Here is a 17,918-nt window from a genome sequence, read left to right as displayed (position 1 = left end):
TTCTTCTAGAATTAAAACCATAAGGCCACAAATAATCCTGCAAATGGAACCCCAGATGTCCTTGGCTCATAGGCTCTATTTTGGACCTCTGGATCAACCTGCACCCCTGAAAGACTCCCCTCTGGAGGAAACCTCAACTGCAGGGCCCCTTCTATGCCCCAATTCAGCAGGAAGTAGCTAAAAAGCAACTGATGCCCGTGTCTCAACAGCAGCTGGACTTTCCTGTTCAGAGGGGGCACTGAGGGACTGTGTTAACTTCTCTTCCCGGGTCCACAAGGGGCATGGTTTCAAAGGCAAAAACTTCCCAGCACCATGCCTCCATCCACCTCCCCGTCCAGACACCTAGGGTTCTTTGTCTAGCTTTCCCACATGGGCTAGGTAAAATTACAGGTGTGCTCCTTTGTTTAAAAAGACCACCAAAAGCTCTGGAAGGAGGGGCTCTGTTGTGGGCCAAACAGCCAATCCAATATCAGAGCCAAAGATCTATTACTCCGGAGGAAGTCTGGAAAAGCTCCTCTCACTGGACAAGAACTTGAATGGGGTCGGAGAAACTCCAGGGTTAAAATCCCCCCTACTCCCTTACCTATATGGACTCCATCTCTAGATCCCCTCCCACGACAGCGTGGGAGCTCACACTTTCTCTCTATATTTCTCTTTCTCTCTCACTGCCTAATAAATCACTTCCTGCAAAACTCTCTGGGTCTGAACTTACTTGAACGAGCTCACTACACCACCAGGGCCCTCTCCCCATTCTTGGGTGAGTGAGGCCCAAAGGCCTGGGGAAACACATCCAATTGGGAAACAGTAAGCGTCTCTGGGACACCCCCACAGCCCTGCTTCTGTCACCCAGTTACAATGCCTGACGATTTTAAATTTTTTTTTGTAGAGAGAGGTCTTGCTATGTTTCACAAGATGGTCTTGAACTCCTGGGCTCAGGTGAACCTCCTACTTCAGCCTCCTAAGTAGTTGGGACTACAGATGCAAGTCACTATGCCTGGCACATTTTTAATATTTTTTGTAGAAACAAGTCTTGCTAGGTTTCCCAGGCTGATCTTGAACTCCTGGGCTCAAGCAATCCTCTCACCTTGACCTCCCAAAACATTGAGATTACAAGCATGAGCCACCATGCTAGGCCTCGTTATTATTCTTTAATTGATATTTTTACAGGTGACAGACTGAAAATTCTTACAATGTGTATTACAGAAAAACTCTTGGCTTCTCTGGAGTTCTCTTTTGGACGAATCTGCCTCCTGGATAGGTGTCTTTCTTTCCGTTCTTACGTGGAGAAAACAGATCTAGATCAGGGTAGCCTGGAGGCCCATCTCTTCTAGCCCTAGCTCTTAAGTCTCCGTGTGTGTAAATGAAATTGGTAATCCATTAAATGCCTCTTGGCAGATGTCCTAGTTTGGGCTGCTATAATAAAAATACCATAGACTGGGTGGCTTTAACAACAGAGCTCTATTTTTCATAGTTCTGGAGGCTGCAAAGTCTAAAGATCAAGGGGCTATGTTCTCATTAGGTCCTTGCATGGTGGAAGGGAAAAACGAAATCTTTCGGGTCTCTTTTGTAAGAGCACTAATCCCACTCATAAGGACTGTCCTCTCATGACCTAACCACTTCCCAAAGGTGCTACCTCCAAATACCATCACATCAGGGATTAGGTTTCAGCATAAAAATTTGGGGGTAAAAGGGGTGGGACAAAAACCTACAGTCTTATTGCAACAGATTATCCTCTCTGATGGTTCCCAAGAGATCTAGTTGGAAGAATAGAAAGTAGCCCATTTGGCCAAAGGGGCAAGTCCTATTTTACAATTCAACTCTACCAGGAATATTTTATTTCATTTTATTATTTTTTAATTTTAATTAATTAATTTATTTATTGAGATGGAGTTTTGCTCTTGTTGCCAAGGCTGGAAAGCAGTGATGAGACCTTGGCTCACTGCAACCTCCACCTCCTGGGTTCAAGTGATTCTTCTGCCCTCTCTCCCAAGTAGGTGCAACTACAGGCATGCGCCACCACACCTGGCCAATTGTTTGTATTTTTAGTAGAGATGAGGTTTCGCCATGTCGGCCAGGCTGGTCTCGAACTCCTAACATCAGATGATCCACCCGCCTTGGCCTCCCGAAGTGCTGGGATTACAGGCATCAGCCACTATGCCCAGCCTATTATTTTATTTTATGAGACAGAGTCTCATTCTGTCAGCCAGGCTGGAGTGCAGTGGCATAATCATAGCTCACCATAACCTTGCCACAGTAACCTCAAACTCCTGGGCTCATGTGATTCTAACTCAGCCTCCTGTGTAGCTAGGGCTACAGGCATGAGCCACTGTGCCTGGCTTCTATCAGAATTTGTTATCCCCAAACTTGCCCTTCTGTCTTTCTCAACTGTTTCAGGACCCACAGAGGAAAAGCTGGTGATTGGGAGTTTTGAAACTGCCAACAAGGACAAAAGCCTGCCAGTTTCATGAGTAGCAGAGATTCAATTCTCCCGGCTTCTCAATAAGACTCTGGGAAGGTGGCAGTGAGTCAGAGACGACTGGGTAAACGTGTACTCCTGGTGGTGCTTGCTGAAGCCTAGGTATTATTAGGACTAATAGTCTAGCTCAGGATGTCCAATCCAAAATTGCACATAAATTGCAGAACCATCTGACTTTAAGGGACTATGTGAACCAGGACAATAAAATTATCAGCAACAATCATGCTCTACTGAAGACTTGAGTATTCTTATTGGTTCTGCCTGGATCATATATGTGCCAATCCTCAACTAATAACTGTAACCAAGAAACTGTGGGTTGGTAGAGTTAGTCCCTATACATCACATGAAATTAACAATATTGTCACAGAATAGGGAAGAATGGTTGCCCTAAGAGAATGGATATTATGTGGATAAAAGGAAATAAGTACTTTCCAGGCATCTTGAGGTCAGGATCCACATAACGTAGTTCTTTATATCTTACACAGTGTGTGGGATGTTGCCGTGACTATGATACTACAGCATATTCTGACTCATGGATACTTTTCTAACTTAATCAATGATTCTTACACAGTTAATTATGTATTTGTGTACCACTTTTCCCTTCTTATATTGGCTACTTGCATGTTGTAATGAGTTTGAAAAGCTATCCAATACAAGAAAGTATTTTTGAAATGCATGTAACAGAAGAGCCCTGTAGATTGAAAAACCAGAGTCAAATCTCAATGCTATCTTTTAGTAGCTCTGTGCTTTTTTTTTTCTTTCTTTCTTTTCTTTCTTTTTTTTTTTTTGGTGATGGAGTCTCACTCTGTCACCCAGGCTGGAGTGCAGTGGTGCAATCTTGGCTCACTGCAACCTCTGCCTCCTGGGTTTAAGCTCACTGACTGCAACCTCTGCCTCCTGAGCCTCCTGCCTCAGCCTCCTGAGTAGCTGGGATTACAGGCATGTGCCACCATGCCCAGCTAATTTTTGTGTTTTTAGTAGAGACAAGGTTTCAGCCTGTTGGTCAGGCTGATCTTGAACTCCTGACCTTGTGATCTGCCCGCCTTGGCCTCCCAAAGTACTGGGTACTGGGATTACAGGTGTGAAATACTGTGCCTGGCCAGTAGCTTTGTATTTTTTTCCAAATTGTTTAACCCATCCAAGTTTATGTTTCCACATCTATAAAGACTGACATTTATGTGGTTATTATAAAAATTAAGAAAAAATTTATATTAAAATATAAACATGTAGACACAGTATATGCTCAAACAGTGGTTGCTCTTATTTTTACTGTTTGTTCTTCAGTATTTCTTTGGCAGTATATTTGAGAATATCTTGGTTGGTGAACAAAAGTTATTTCGAAACCATAATATAGATGATCTATTTGTGGTTAATTAAAAGTTGAAGCAGAATACTCTGTGAAAGCAAAATTACCTATTTAGTACTGCATTACTTACCTAACTCTATAGTACCACAGAAAGCAAGTATTAGAAATGGCCACAAATAAATAGCGTTCTTCTTCATCCTAAAAGAAAATGCAAAAGAAATTGTGATATATATATTTTTTAAGAAAGAAAGAAAGAGAGAAAGACAGAAAAAAAAAGAATAATAAAATTTAAAAAATTTAAAAAAGAAAAAGAATGAAGAAGAGGAAGGAAGAGGAAGAGGAAGAGGGAGAGAGAATGAGGGTGTTACTTTATTGCCCGGGCTAGAAGGCAGTCTAAAAATGGGTATGCCTATAACTGTGCTTAATAATAGAGACATTAAAAAATGAGGAAAAAAATAACAAACAAGCAGCCAACCAATATTTCATTTAAACCTGTAAGTAGGTATGATGTGGTACTGATAAGAGTGTGTATTTTGTGTATTTAAAGTGGAGAGTTCTATAAATGTTAATTGAGTTTACTTGTTCCGGATCTGAGTTCAAATCCTAGATATTGTTGTTAATTTTCCGTCTCATTGATCTGTCTAATATTGATGTTGAAGTCTCCCACTATTATTGTGTGGGAGTCTAAGTCTCTTTATAAGTCTTATGTATCTAGGTATTCCTGTATTGGGTGCGTATATATTTAGGATCTTTGGCTCTTCTTGTTGCATTGATCCTTTTATCATTATGTAATATCCTTCTTCGCTTCTTTTGATCTTTGTTGCTTTAAAGACTTTTATCAGAGGCAAAAATTGCAACTCCTGCTTTTTATTTATTTATTTTTGCTCTCCATTTGGTTGGTAAATCTTTCTCCATCCCTTTGTTTTGAGTCTTTGTGTATCCTTGCATGTGAGATGGGTCTGGATGCAGCATACCGATGTGTTTTGGCTTTTTATCTAATTTGCTTGTCTGTGTCTTTGGATTGTGGGATTTAGTCAATTTGAATTTAGAATTAATAATAATATATGTAAATTTAATACTGTAATTTAATGTTAACTGGCTGTTTTGCCCATTAGTTGATGTAAATTCTTGACTATGTAGAAATTGTGATACATTAACATTAAATCAAATGCAAATATGGATATAGGCATAAAAGTCACAGAGGAAGTAAGTTACTTATCTAAAATCAGAGAAAGAAGGATAAATTTCAGAATAGAATTTAAATACATATATATAAATATTTATATATATAAAAATAACTACATCAATTCTTTGTCTACTCTCTATAGTTAAAAACTTACTATCATGAATGAAAAATTTAGAAGACGTTTTGATGACTTGCCATCTTTATCATTTTTATTATATTTGTCTTCCTCACTGAAATACAATTCAACTAATTTTCTCATTCAGTGAGGATAATTTTGCTTCCCAGAGACTTTCGGCAACACCTAGAGACGCTTCTGGTTGTTATAACTGAGTCCTTTTCAAAAGTCAGATGGCCTGACTTTTGAAAAAGGACTCCAGGCCACTGTCAGTGGCCTGGAGCGGTGGCTGATGCCTGTAACCTCAGCACTTTGGGTGGCCGAGGTGAGCAGATCACCTGAGGTGAGGAGTTTGAAACCAGCCTGACCAACATGGTGAAACCCCATCTCTACCTAAAAATACAAAATCACCTGGGCATGGTGGGGTACGCTTGTAATCCCAGCTACTCAGGAGGCTGAGGCAGGAGAATCGCTTGAACCAAGGAGGCAAAGTTGAGAGCCAAGATCGTGCCATTGCACTCCAGCCTGGGCAACAAGAGCAAAACTCCACCTCAAGAAAAAAAAAAGAAAAAAAAAAAGTCAGATGTATCTCTTCAACCACAGAAGGAAAAGGAGTCCTTTACTTCTTCATGGATTGTGTTCTTGAAACACACAAATAATCATAGACTCAAAAAGACAAATTCAAATAGTTTTCACTCCATAAGGATTGAAAAACAAATTAATATTCATCTGGCCTCTCCCACATCACTCTGTCCACTTGTGCCTCGACACTAAGGTTTTTTAATTAAAGAGAAGGCCCAAGCCTCAAAGTAAAGGCAGGATGGGTCACATGGCATCTGCAGGACAGTAGCTTCAGACACACTTGTGTGGGAACATCAGCTGGGAGGTATGTGGCCAGTATTTTGTTACTTATCATTAAAGTACCAATGTCTGAAAATGTTTTACTTTGTCTTTGGGTGTTTTTGGTAAACTGGAGAGATTCAACCTCATTCTAATTCATTTGCATTCACATGATTTTTTCAATTGAACAAAATGCAGTGGAGTAAAAATAAATCTGCTAGAAATCACTCCTAATCCCAGGTGTTGGCATAAAAGTGTATGACATGAGACCCATTCATCTGAGAGTCCCACTGCCATTAAGGTGGTGGCTATGAACTTTTTTTTTTTTTTTTTTTGAGACGGAGTTTCGCTCTTGTTACCCAGGCTGGAGTGCAATGGCGCGATCTCGGCTCACCACAACCTCCGCCTCCCGGGTTCAGGCAATTCTCCTGCTTCAGCCTCCTGAGTAGCTGGGATTACAGGCATGCGCCACCACGCCCAGCTATTTTTTTTGTATTCTTAGTAGAGACGGGGTTTCACCATGTTGACCAGGATGGTCTCAATCTCTTGACCTCGTGATCCACCTGCCTCGGCCTCCCAAAGTGCTGGGATTACAGGCTTGAGCCACCATGCCCGGCCGGCTATGAACTTTAACATACTTATTAATAAAAATACTAAGATCAAAACTGTATATAATTTTATAATTTAGAATTGACATATGCCAATAACTTTAAAATAGCACGTATTTATAGTTACAATTAATACTATTTAAAACAGGTTAAATTAGATTGAAAAGCTCAAAAGAAATGCAAAATAAAATGTAACAGGATAACAGGATGATTATTCAAGATTTAATAACTTATCATTAAAATCAACTTACTGGGCCTATAACAATTGGTTTTACAGCATAAAAACCAGGTGAAGGACAACGCAATTCTGTCACGGGGAATCTAGTGTTTAAAGAGATGAGAAATAATAATTACAGGTGCATATAGATTAATAAAATTCCCTTACTATTTTTTTAAGCCTAAAAACTTCAATTGTATGCTGTTACGAGACACTTAAAAATATTTGCAATATTTTACTTCTATACTATATTCAACGTGATTTTGTCTTACTTTTCACATCTCCTTAATGAAAGAAAATTTATATTAAATCACAGGCTTGAATCTGAATGTTCATATTATATGAATGATTTAAAAAATATACACATACATTGATAATTATGGCATAAATCTTACCTTTTATCTAACACAGTACAAGTTTCTGGCACACTCCACTCAATAAATAATGTTCCATCATACTCTAACCTAATCTAAAAAAGAAAGTAAGAGTTCAAACAAAAAATATTATTCAAAATTTTCACCTCAGGGCTCAGTTGTAGGATTCAATTTTCTGGGTTCTAATTATTTAAGGAAAGAATAAATAAAATTCAACTCCCCTTAAATTGTACAAAGTAATGTGACAAAGAAAAGGTAAATTAACCCACCTGGGAGACTTTAGCAGTCACTCCAAAAAACTATGAACTTTTAATTTTATTTACTTCAGAAACAATCTATTAGCCAGGTGTGGTGCTCATGCCTGTAATCCCAGCACTTTGGGAGGCCGAGGCAGGTGGATCACCTGAGGTCAGGAGTTTGAGACCAGCCTGGCCAACATGGTGAAACCCCACCTCTACTAAAAACACAAAAATTATCTGTACATGGTGGCAGGTGCCTGTAATCCTAGCTACTTGGGAGGCTGAGGCAGGAAAATTGCTTGAACCCGGGAGGTGGAGGTTGCAGTGAGCCAAAATCATGCCATTGCACTCCAGCCTGGGCGACAAGAGCGAAACTCCATCTCAAAAAAAAAGAAAAAAGAAAAAAAAAGAAATGAAAGAAAGAAAATCTATTCAGTAGGCAGTGACTGATACTCTGGTAGATTCTGGGTATTATAAAAAGGCAAATGAGAAATGATCCTTCACTTAAAAACAAGTCACTTTTAATTCTGACATCCTATTATTTACATATTACTATTAACATAACTTTCATTGGGCACCTTTTTCTTATTTCTAAAGCTACTTTTTTTCCTGCCTCTCTATTCTTTCATTTAGAAATTCTTTCTTTCCCCTCCGGAATATACCAAGTCACTTTCTAACACTGTCAGTCTTAGTTTCAGCACTGATCCTCCTCTTCAGCCAGAGTTGGAACCCAATTTTACCTTCCAATACTTGACACAAAATTATATATACATAGATGAAGATTGCTTTGGCGTTTTAACTTGGAAAATGGAGATATAATGCCACCTGTTTCATAGATTTTATATTATAGGATAGTGTATAAGAAGAAAAAACAGAAAAATTCATGAGAAGATACAACATAATGAAATATATTAAGCAAAATTTGATGGAATTACTAGAAGAAATTTCAAAAACCATAAATATAGTGGTAGATTTTTAACACACTTTTCTCACACTTGGGGAAGAGAGGGAAAGGTAGTTAAAGACTTAAAAAATATAGTTAGTAAGTTTATTATATATATGTTAAAATGATATACATTCCTAAAAAGTCTTTCCCTTTTACTTTTTGTTTTAATAGCGACAGGACCTCACTATGTTGACCAGGCTTGTCTCAAACTCATGGCCTCAAGCAGTCCTCCTACTACAGCCTCCCGAAGTGCCGGGATTACAGGCATGAGCCATTGTACCCAGCCCTAAAATTAAGCAATATAAAATGTATACATCATTTGCAAGCTCACATAGAACAATTACCAAAACTGACCACGCTTCCAAGGAAAGTTTTAACCAATTTTAAAGAATTCCTATCATATATACCAAGTCCTTTGATATTAGTGAAATAAAATTAGAATTTCTCAAAAAGTTAGCCAGAAAAAAATCCTAAGATATTTGGAGTCTTTAAAAAATAAAAGCAAAAAGCTGGGCACGGTGGCTCACACCTGTAATCCCAGCACTTTGGGAGGCTGAGGTGGGGCGGATCACCTGAGGTCAGGTGTTCCAGACCAGCCTGACCAATATGGTGAAACCCCATCTTTAAAAAAATAAATAAATAAAAAATAAAAAGCAAAAACAAAACCTGTACTTCTGAATGATTCATAAGCAAAAATCATGATGTAAATTATAAAATGTTTATGAATAAACAGTAAAAGCATTTAATATTATTAAAAAATCATGGTATGTAGTATAAGAAGTTTTTAGGCCAGGGGTGGTGACTCACACCTGTAATCTCAGCACTTTGGAAGACCAAGGCAGCTGGATCACTTGAGACCAGGAGTTTGAGACCAGCCTGGCTAGCATGGTGAAACCCTGTCTCTACTTAAAATACAAAAATTAGCCAGGCATGGTGGCATGAGCCTGTAATCTCAGCTACTCAGGAGAATGAGGTAGGAGAATCGCTTGAACCTAGGAGGCGGAGGTTGCAGTGAGCCGAGATTGCACCACTGCACTCCAGCCTGGGGGACAGAGTGGAACTTTGTCTCAAAATATAAAAAAAAATTAAAAAAAAAAGAGAAAAAGAAAAGTTTCTAGAAGAAAATTTGTCACCTTAAATGTATACAAAAGAAATAAGACAATTTAAAAGTGAATAAACTCTATTTTCGGTGTAAGATGATAATAAAAGGACAGCAGAGAATATCCCCCCAAATAAAAGGAAAGATATAAGAAAAGAGTAAAAATAGAAATTATAAAAGAAAACAAATGAAAGAGCATTGGGAAGGGGCGATGGGGATGTAGTTTGTTAATGCTATTTAAATTTCCTAATAAACACAGAAAGAACAATTAGGATAGTCCCCAAAAACACTGGACAACAATCAATAATAAAACTCAGTAACAAGGCACCTCTCAAATCCCAAAATATAAGTGGGTTGGTGGAAACCAAGAAAAATCAGCAGATTTGTATGAGATCAGTATAAGGAAGTGAAAGAAAGCCAATAAGGTAAACCTGAGAAGACGAGAACCCCTAAATCAGTAACAGATGTTCAGTGACGGCCACGGCAGGCCCATCTGAGGACAGCAACTCTAACTGAAGGGGATTCTGAACTTGGCAATTTCTAAAGTTCCGTGTAAGAGGTCCCAGTAATATCTGAAAGGACAGGTGAAGCTGGAATCTATAAACTCCAAGCTAGACCTATCAACCACAGGACCAATCAGCCGAAGACGCCTTCTGGAACAAAGACCCAGAGTGAACAGAAATGCCGGCAGAAGAAATGCAATCGAGCAGGAAAGGGAAAGACAGACAAAGGGAAGACATGTAGATGAGGAAGGGAAACAGAACGTAAAAGCATTGACTTGATTTTTCTCCACTACAAAACAGCACAAGTGGGAACACTGAAGCCGAGAGGTCAGAAAAGTTATTCTGACCCACTCCTCCGATCCTTAAAGGTCGGGAACATTAATTTCACGTAGAAAAATGACCCACAGAAAAAGGATCGCAGCCAAATCCCACACAGTCATAAGAAAGAGAATAAGAGGCAGAATAACATCTCGGTAAGAACACTGTTAAGACTTTCCCAAGAAACAAATGGAAACTGTAACCTAATATGAGGGTTAGTTTTATGTATCAACTTGGCTAGAACCTAGTACCCAGTTATTTAATCAAACACGAATCTGGGTATTGCTGTGAGGTATTCTGCAGAGGTGGTTTAAATCTACAATCAGTTAACTTTGAGTAAAGAAGAAGAATAAATACCCTCTGTCATGAGGGTGGGGCCTCAACCAATCAGCTGAAATCCTGAAGAGCAAAAACTGAGGTTTCCTGGATAAAAAGAAATTGTCTCATGACTGCAGCATTAACTCTTGCCTGAGTTTCTAGCCTGCTGGCCTGACCTAAAAATTTTATTAAAAAACATTTTTTTCTTCTTCTCCTCCACCTCCCTGATCTAAAAATTTTAGACTTGCCAGACTCTACAATCACATGAGCCAATTTCTTAAAATAAATATCTTTATATGTGTATATAATATATAGATATTTAATATGTATAAATTCTATTTGGTCCATTTCCCTGGAGAACTCAGACACACCTACTTACCAAAATGAGGCAAAATAAATAAAAGATAGAAGTTATGAAAGAACAATATAAATCAGAATTTGAAACTCAAAAATGAGCCAGAACTCAGAAAAAAATTAGAATTAAAAGAAAAAGTCATTTCAATAATAAACTAAATTAGAAAAGACACATTGTGAATATAATAGATAAAGCCTTCAGTGAAATAGCAGGTTAAAAGAAGAAAAAATTTTCAAAATAAAAAAGGAAGAGACAGGGCTGAGTGGCTCATGCCTATAATTCTGGCACTTTGGAAGGCTGAGGGAGGAGGACTGCTTCAGCCCAGGAGTTCAAGACCAGCCTGGGCAACATAGGGAGACCCCTCTCTACAAAAAATTTAAATATTAGCTGGGTGCGGTGGCACACATCTGTAGTCCCAGCTACCGCGGCGGCTGAGGTGGGAGGGTCACTTGAGTCCTGAGTCCAGGAGTTAAAGGCTGTAGTGAGCTGTGATTGCATCACTTCACTGTAGCCTTGGTGACAGAGCGAGACCAAGACCTGGTCTAAAAAACCAAAAAAAAAGAAAAAAAAAAAAAAAAAAAGAGAAGAGATTAAAAAATGATTAAGTGATTTAAGAGTAGGCAACAAATATAAAAGATAGGAACAGAAAATCCAATATACATATATCTGGAGATCCTGAAGAAGAAAACCAAAATGTTTGGAACAGATCAATAACAGTAACTATAAATAAAGAATAATAATCTTCTTATAATAATATTCTATAATTAATAATACATGAAATTAAAAAACTGAAATGAACATAAGTGTAAGATAATTGAAAGTAGCATAAGATCATTGCCTGGTTGAATAAGGAATCAGGCAGTAAGCCAAGCGAGGTGACTCATGCCTGTAATCCCAGCACTTTGGGAGGCTGGGGTGGACAGATCACAACATAAGTAGTTCAAGACCAGCCTGGCCAACATGGCAAAATCCTGTCTTTACTACAAAAATATTTAAAAAAAAAACTAGCTGGGTGTGGTGATGGGCACCTGTAACTGTAATCCCAGCTACTTGGGAGGCTGAGGCAAGAGAATCGCTTGAACCTGGGAGTCAGAGGTTGCAGTGAGCCAAGATTGCGCCATTGTACTCCAGTCTGGGTGACAGAGTGGGACTCCGGCAAAAAAAAAAAAAAAAAAGAAAGAAAGAAAGAAAGAAAGAAAAGAAACCAGGCAGTAAAAGAGTAAATAAGAAAGGAGGGCACCAAAGATGTTCCAAAGGTATAAGCACAAAGGTAACCACTAAAACAGAAATACAAACCTTTCTAAATAAAGAAAGGTAATTTTTAAAAGAATTCAGCAAAGAAAGAACAGTAAATACAGAACACATAAGATAAACTAATATGAGAATTGAGACCAGTGATATCTTATATAATTAAATGTGAATGGGCTTAACTCACACAGCAAGACCCAATACATGCTGTGTTCAAGAGAAATACCAGAAGGAAAGAGTGACCCAGAAAGACTAAAAAGCAATGAGAGAAAACCTAGGTGACTTTGGGTTTGGCCACAACTTCTTAAATACATCACAAAAAGCATAAACAAAAAAACTTTTGATAAACTGGACTTCATTAAAATTAAAAACTTCTGCTCTGTAAAAGTCACTGTTAACAGAAGGAAAAGACAAGCAACAGACTGGGAGAAGATATTTGCAAAGTTGCTCATATCTGATAAAAGATTGGCATCCAAAATGCATGCAAAAAACTCTGAAAACTCAACAATAAGAAACCAAAAACCCATCTTTAAAAATGGACAAAAGATCTGAACAGAGACCTCACCAAAGACAATACAAAGGTGATAAGAAGGATATGAAAAGACTCTCCACATCATATGTCCTCAGGGAACTGCAAATTAAAGCAACAAGATACTATGACACACCTGTTAGAATAGCAGAAATCCAAAACACTAACAACGGCAAATCCTGGTGAGGATGTGGAGCACCAGCCCTGTCACTCATTGCTGGTGACAACGTAAAATGGTCCAGCCATCCCGGAGGACAGTTCGGCAATTGCTTACAAAACTAAACACACTACTAACATCTATCTAGCTATTGTACTTTTTTTTTGTATTTACCCAAACAAAAACCGGCACATGAATGTTTGTAGCAGCTTTATCTATAATTGCCCAAACTGCGATATCTTTCACTACATGAATGAATAAACCAATGGTACATCCAGACAATAGAATATTACTCAGTGCGAAAATAAAACGAGCTATCAAGCCATGAAAAGACATGGAGGAAACTTAAATGTGAATTGCTAAGTGAAAGAAGCCAGTCTGAAAAGGCTCCATACTGTTTGATTCCCACTAGATGACATTCTGGAAAAGGTGAAACTATGGAGACAGTTAAAAGATCAGTGTTGTAAGGGGCTGGGGAGAGGGAGGATTGAAAAGGCAGAGCAGAGAGAATTTTTATGGTAGTGAAACTATTCTGTGTGATACCATAATCGTAGAAACATGTCACTAAACTTTTTCCATGCTCACAGAATGTACAACACAAAGAGTGAAAACTAATGTGAATTATGGGTTCTAGTAAACAATGATGTATCAATATTGGCTTATCAGTTGTAACATGTGTAGCACACTAATGCAAGATGTTAGTAATAAGGGAAACTGAGGAGGTTTTCTGGGATCTCTCTGTACGATTTGCCCATTGTTCTATGAACCTAAAACTGCTTTAAAAAAAAACAAACTCTATTAACACTTAAAAATTTTTTTTAAGTCATGGACAAAGGTATACCAGGAAAATGTCCTATTCCCCCCATCAAAAAAAAAAAATCAATATATTCGGGCACGGTGGCTCAAGCCTGTAATCCCAGCACTTTGGGAGGCCGAGGCAGGTGGATCACGAGGTCAAGAGATCGAGACCATCCTGGTTAACACGGTGAAACCCTGTCTCTACTAAAAATACAAAAAATTAGCTGGGCATGGTGGCGCATGCCTGTAATCCCAGCTACTCAGGAGGCTGAGGCAGGAGAATTGCCTGAACCCAGGAGGCGGAGGTTGCGGTGAGCCGAGATCGTGCCATTGCACTCCAGCCTGGGTAACAAGAGTGAAACTCCGCCTCAGAAAAAAAAAAAAAAAAAAAAAAAAGTTTAAATTATAAGGCAAAGGAGGAGAGAGTAAAGATTTGGCTCATCAAAAATCAGCTTTCTTTTTCAGTTAAGTATCCATAAAGTTAATAGAAACTAGAAAGAGATAACTGAATGTTTGAAACAAACATTTGATTAATTTTTAGAATGCAATGTAGGTAGCACTGTGTTAGTCAATAAGAAAAAGGCAGAAAATTAAATGAAAAATGGGCAAAGGATATGAACAGGTAATAAAAGGAGAAGCCTGCATAATACGTGAAGAGATACTCAAAATCATTAGTCATCCGAGAACTGAAAACAACAACAGGAATAACTATTCCTGGATAATAATGAGATTGGTAAAAATAGGAAATGTATTAATACCAAATTTTGGTGAAGATGTGCATTGAGTGAGAATATAAATTGTAACTGCCATTCTGGAAACAATCTTCCAGAACTTCGTTAAATTAGGTGTCTGTATTTCCCTTGGCCAGGCAACTCTATTTGGCTACATACAGCAGAAAAATGATTGCAGAGATACATAAAAGGACTTGTAGAAGACACTCATTGCAGTATTGTCTATGATGGTAAGAAGTTATATGTCCAGCAATAAGGGTATATATACATAAAACATAATTGATTTACGCTAGTAATTAAGCAGCAATAAGAAGAAATGAAGTAGAAAGTGTTGAATAACAAAAGAAAAATATAGAGAATGAGGTCTATACATCCTGGTTTGTCTAGACAGTTCCAATTTACACCTATTGTAAATTTATTCCTGCTGTATAATTATTAATAGCACTCCCATTCTCAATAGTTTAGGCAATATACTGAACAGTTTTCCTATCTATATAATAACACCACATTGCAAATAGTGAATCACAGAAACACTTGAAACAACACTATTTTTGCTACGTGCAAATTGAAGGACATGGATCAAGGCGGGGACCCACGTGGTAATACATGGGATGAATTAGGGTAATACATGAAAGAAATGAAATGGAACAGTGACGATGACTAAAACTCAATATGATTAATTCTGTTCCCTGCTCCAAAGTTCAAAAAATTTAATACTTAATAAGATTTTATTAAAAATTCAACACTTACAATACTTCTGGTGGTAAAAATTCGATAGTCGGGACTCTTACTATAATACCTGTGGAGGAAGAAGCCAAGTATGAATATTAAAACTAATTTATTCTTCAAATATGAGGATTCTACATGTGGTCAGGGAATACCTAGGCTGCCAGGAGCTTCACCTTTCTGCTTAATTCCCTTCCTAGACAGCAACTCAGGGCTAAAACTGGGCCTGTCAGTGACCTCTAATTGCATCTCTGGATGTGTTAGGGTTTCCTCAGTATCTGAAGACACTAAGACGAGAAGCTAATGTTCTTTTCCTTTTTTTTTTTTTTTTTTTTGGTAGGTCAAAAACCCTTAAAGAACATTGGCTTTAACTCCTTCACTTATAAAGAGTTAATAAGAGGCCGGGCGCGGTGGCTCACGCCTGTAATCCCAGCACTTTGGGAGGCCGAGGCGGGTGGATCACGAGGTCAAGAGATCGAGACCATCCTGGCCAACATGGTGAAAACCCGTCTCTACTAAAGGTACTGAAAATTGGCTGGGCATGGTGGCGCGTGCCTGTAATCCCAGCTACTCAGGAGGCTGAGGCAGAAGAATTGCCTGAGCCCAGGAGGCGGAGGTTGCGGTGAGCCGAGATCGCGCCATTGCACTCCAGCCTGCGCAACGAGAGTGAAACTCCGTCTCAAAAAAAAAAAAAGAGTTAATAAGAATAATAAAGATCGGAATTTCAAAAACCCAGTTTTTTTTTTTTTTTTTTGAGACAGGGTCTTTCTCTGTCACCCAGGGTGGAGTACAGTGCAGTAATCTTGGCTCACTGCAGCCTTGACCTCTCAGGCTCAAGTGATCCTCTGGCCTCAGCCTCCTGTATAGCTGGGACTATAGGCACACACCACCACACCCAGCTAATTTCTGTATTTTTAGGGTTTGGCCATGTTGCTGCAATGAAGGGTTCTTAATTTCTGTCTGTATGATTCATTTAATGCAGTACTGACCAAGATAATACAACTCACCTCCTATTAATTAAAAATGTTCAAGTAGCTATTTTAAAAGCACAAGAAGAAATGGGTGAAATTAATTTTAATGATCTATTTTATTCAACATATAATTAGTATAAAATAATTATTAGTGAGATATTTTACATTTTTTTCATACTAAGTCTTTGAAATCTGGTGTGTATGTTACACTTAAAACACATCTCAATTTGGGCTGTATTTGAAGTGCTCAAAAGGCACATGTAGCTGGTGACTATCATAAATCATCATCTTACAATTCCTTCACCTTCCATTTGCTTCAAGAAGCTATTCCATGTCTACACTGCATATCTAATTGCAATTGAAATTGCTCTATCCAAAGTTTTAAATCAGAGGCCTTTGTTCTGCATGCAGAGGAAGAGTTGCTAGGATATCATTATGCAATTCCCTTATCAGAATTATACAAGCCTTAATAGCACTCTGAATTCTAATTTTTAACAGACATCAGTCACCGTTATAATGAAACACATTTTCTGTATATACAGATCGAATAAAAAACATGTTCATGTATTTTATATACACCTATAAATTAAATCTATTGTCATCAAAGGCTTTTTTTTTAGTGTGAACCACCTCACACCTCCCATGAATCTAAGATCCCTTTCATTACAGAGAGAAAAATGCAAATGGCAGATTTGGTACTTTAATTTACAAAGTTAAATTATGTAATTTAATAAGATTTGGTAGCTAATGATAAAATGACCTTTCCCGGGAGGTCTTTTCTCCTCACTGGTTCTCTCAACAGCTTCCCACTCCTACTGGGGCTGAGGACAGGGTAGGGAGAGAACAGTAGCTAAGAGTCATGTTTAATTTATTAACTTATTCACAGATAACAATGATAATGCCTTTTCATCCTTGCTTTATTAATTATGTCTAATATTTAATATATTACTGTTGGAAACGGATCTAAGAGGCCCATAGGTGTGTGGGGTGTGCAGATCGACATGCACTATCTTTTCGTGAAAAGGGCACTGTCATCTCACTCTTGGACCACAATGATCCTCTCTCCTCGGGCAAAAGAAGGGTGCAGGAGGGGAAAGGAATGTAAGAATTCATAGGGGCCGGGGTGCCATGGCTCATGGTTCACAGCTCAGGGCCAGTAATGACAGCACTTTAGGAGGCCCAGGAAGGAGGATCACTTAATGAGACCAGCCTGGCCAATACTGTGAGACCCTGTCTCTACCATTTTTTTTTTCTTTTTAGCTTAGCCAATCGTGGTGGCGCGTGCCTGTGGTCCCAGCTATTGAGGAGGCCCAGGTGGGAGAAGCCCTTGAACCCAGGAGTTCCAGGCTATAGGGAGCTAGGATGGCGCCACTGCACTGCAGGAGCAAGAGGCCGTCTTTAAAACAAACAGACGTCCCCGCCCTAAAAAACAAAAAAAAGTGGCCGGGCGCCGTGGCTCACGCCTGTAATCCCAACTCTTTGGGAGGCCGAGGCGGGAGAATCACGAGCTCAGTGGATCGAGACCATCCTGGTCATGGTGAAACCCTGTCTCTACTAAAACTCTGTAGCCCCAGCTACTCAGGAGGCTGAGGCAGGGGAATCGCTGGGACCTGGGAGACGGAGGCTGCAGTGAGCCAAGACCGTGCCACTGCACCCAGTCTGGCGACAAGACTCCGTCTCCATAAAAAGAAAAATATAAAACAAAAGCTCTCACAGCGGCTCAGCCGTTCTGAGCACAGCAGCACGAACGGACTGCGACCTTGCTGCAGGAACTGGATCCGGGCGGCGAAGCGCTCACAGCGTGCCCGCTCGCTCACGAAACACTCTCGGGTGGGAGCGGCGGGACCCTGGTGCTGGC

The 17,918-nt window shown here is 39.0% G+C and overlaps 1 protein-coding gene across 19 annotated transcripts in view; it reads right to left on the bottom strand.

Annotated features, from left to right (window-relative positions):
- CATSPERE (catsper channel auxiliary subunit epsilon) overlaps window positions 1–17,918 on the bottom strand; it is a 170,779-nt gene that overhangs the window by 143,657 nt on the left and 9,204 nt on the right. For 15 of the 19 annotated variants that reach the window (XR_012513619.1, XR_012513616.1, XR_012513617.1 and 12 more), the window contains exons 2-5: window positions 15,114–15,162; window positions 7,144–7,217; window positions 6,783–6,852; window positions 3,913–3,980 (exon numbers count right to left, since the gene is read on the bottom strand). Coding sequence is in view for 11 of the 19 variants with exons in the window: in XM_074385427.1 (XP_074241528.1) it covers window positions 3,913–3,980; window positions 6,783–6,852; window positions 7,144–7,217; window positions 15,114–15,162 (261 nt within the window). In the remaining 8 variants the exon portion in view is untranslated. Of the gene's footprint in view, window positions 1–3,912; window positions 3,981–5,494; window positions 5,634–6,782; window positions 6,853–7,143; window positions 7,218–15,113; window positions 15,163–17,774; window positions 17,848–17,918 lie in introns of those variants that run through there. The other 4 variants (XM_010345857.3, XM_074385435.1, XM_074385429.1 and 1 more) reach the window with 4 other exon arrangements.

The sequence above is a fragment of the Saimiri boliviensis genome, chromosome 14, assembly GCF_048565385.1.
Source record: "Saimiri boliviensis isolate mSaiBol1 chromosome 14, mSaiBol1.pri, whole genome shotgun sequence".
Taxonomy (NCBI): domain Eukaryota; kingdom Metazoa; phylum Chordata; class Mammalia; order Primates; family Cebidae; genus Saimiri; species Saimiri boliviensis.
Note: the sequence above shows the minus strand (reverse complement) of the source record. Positions and strands in the feature narration are given on the sequence as shown.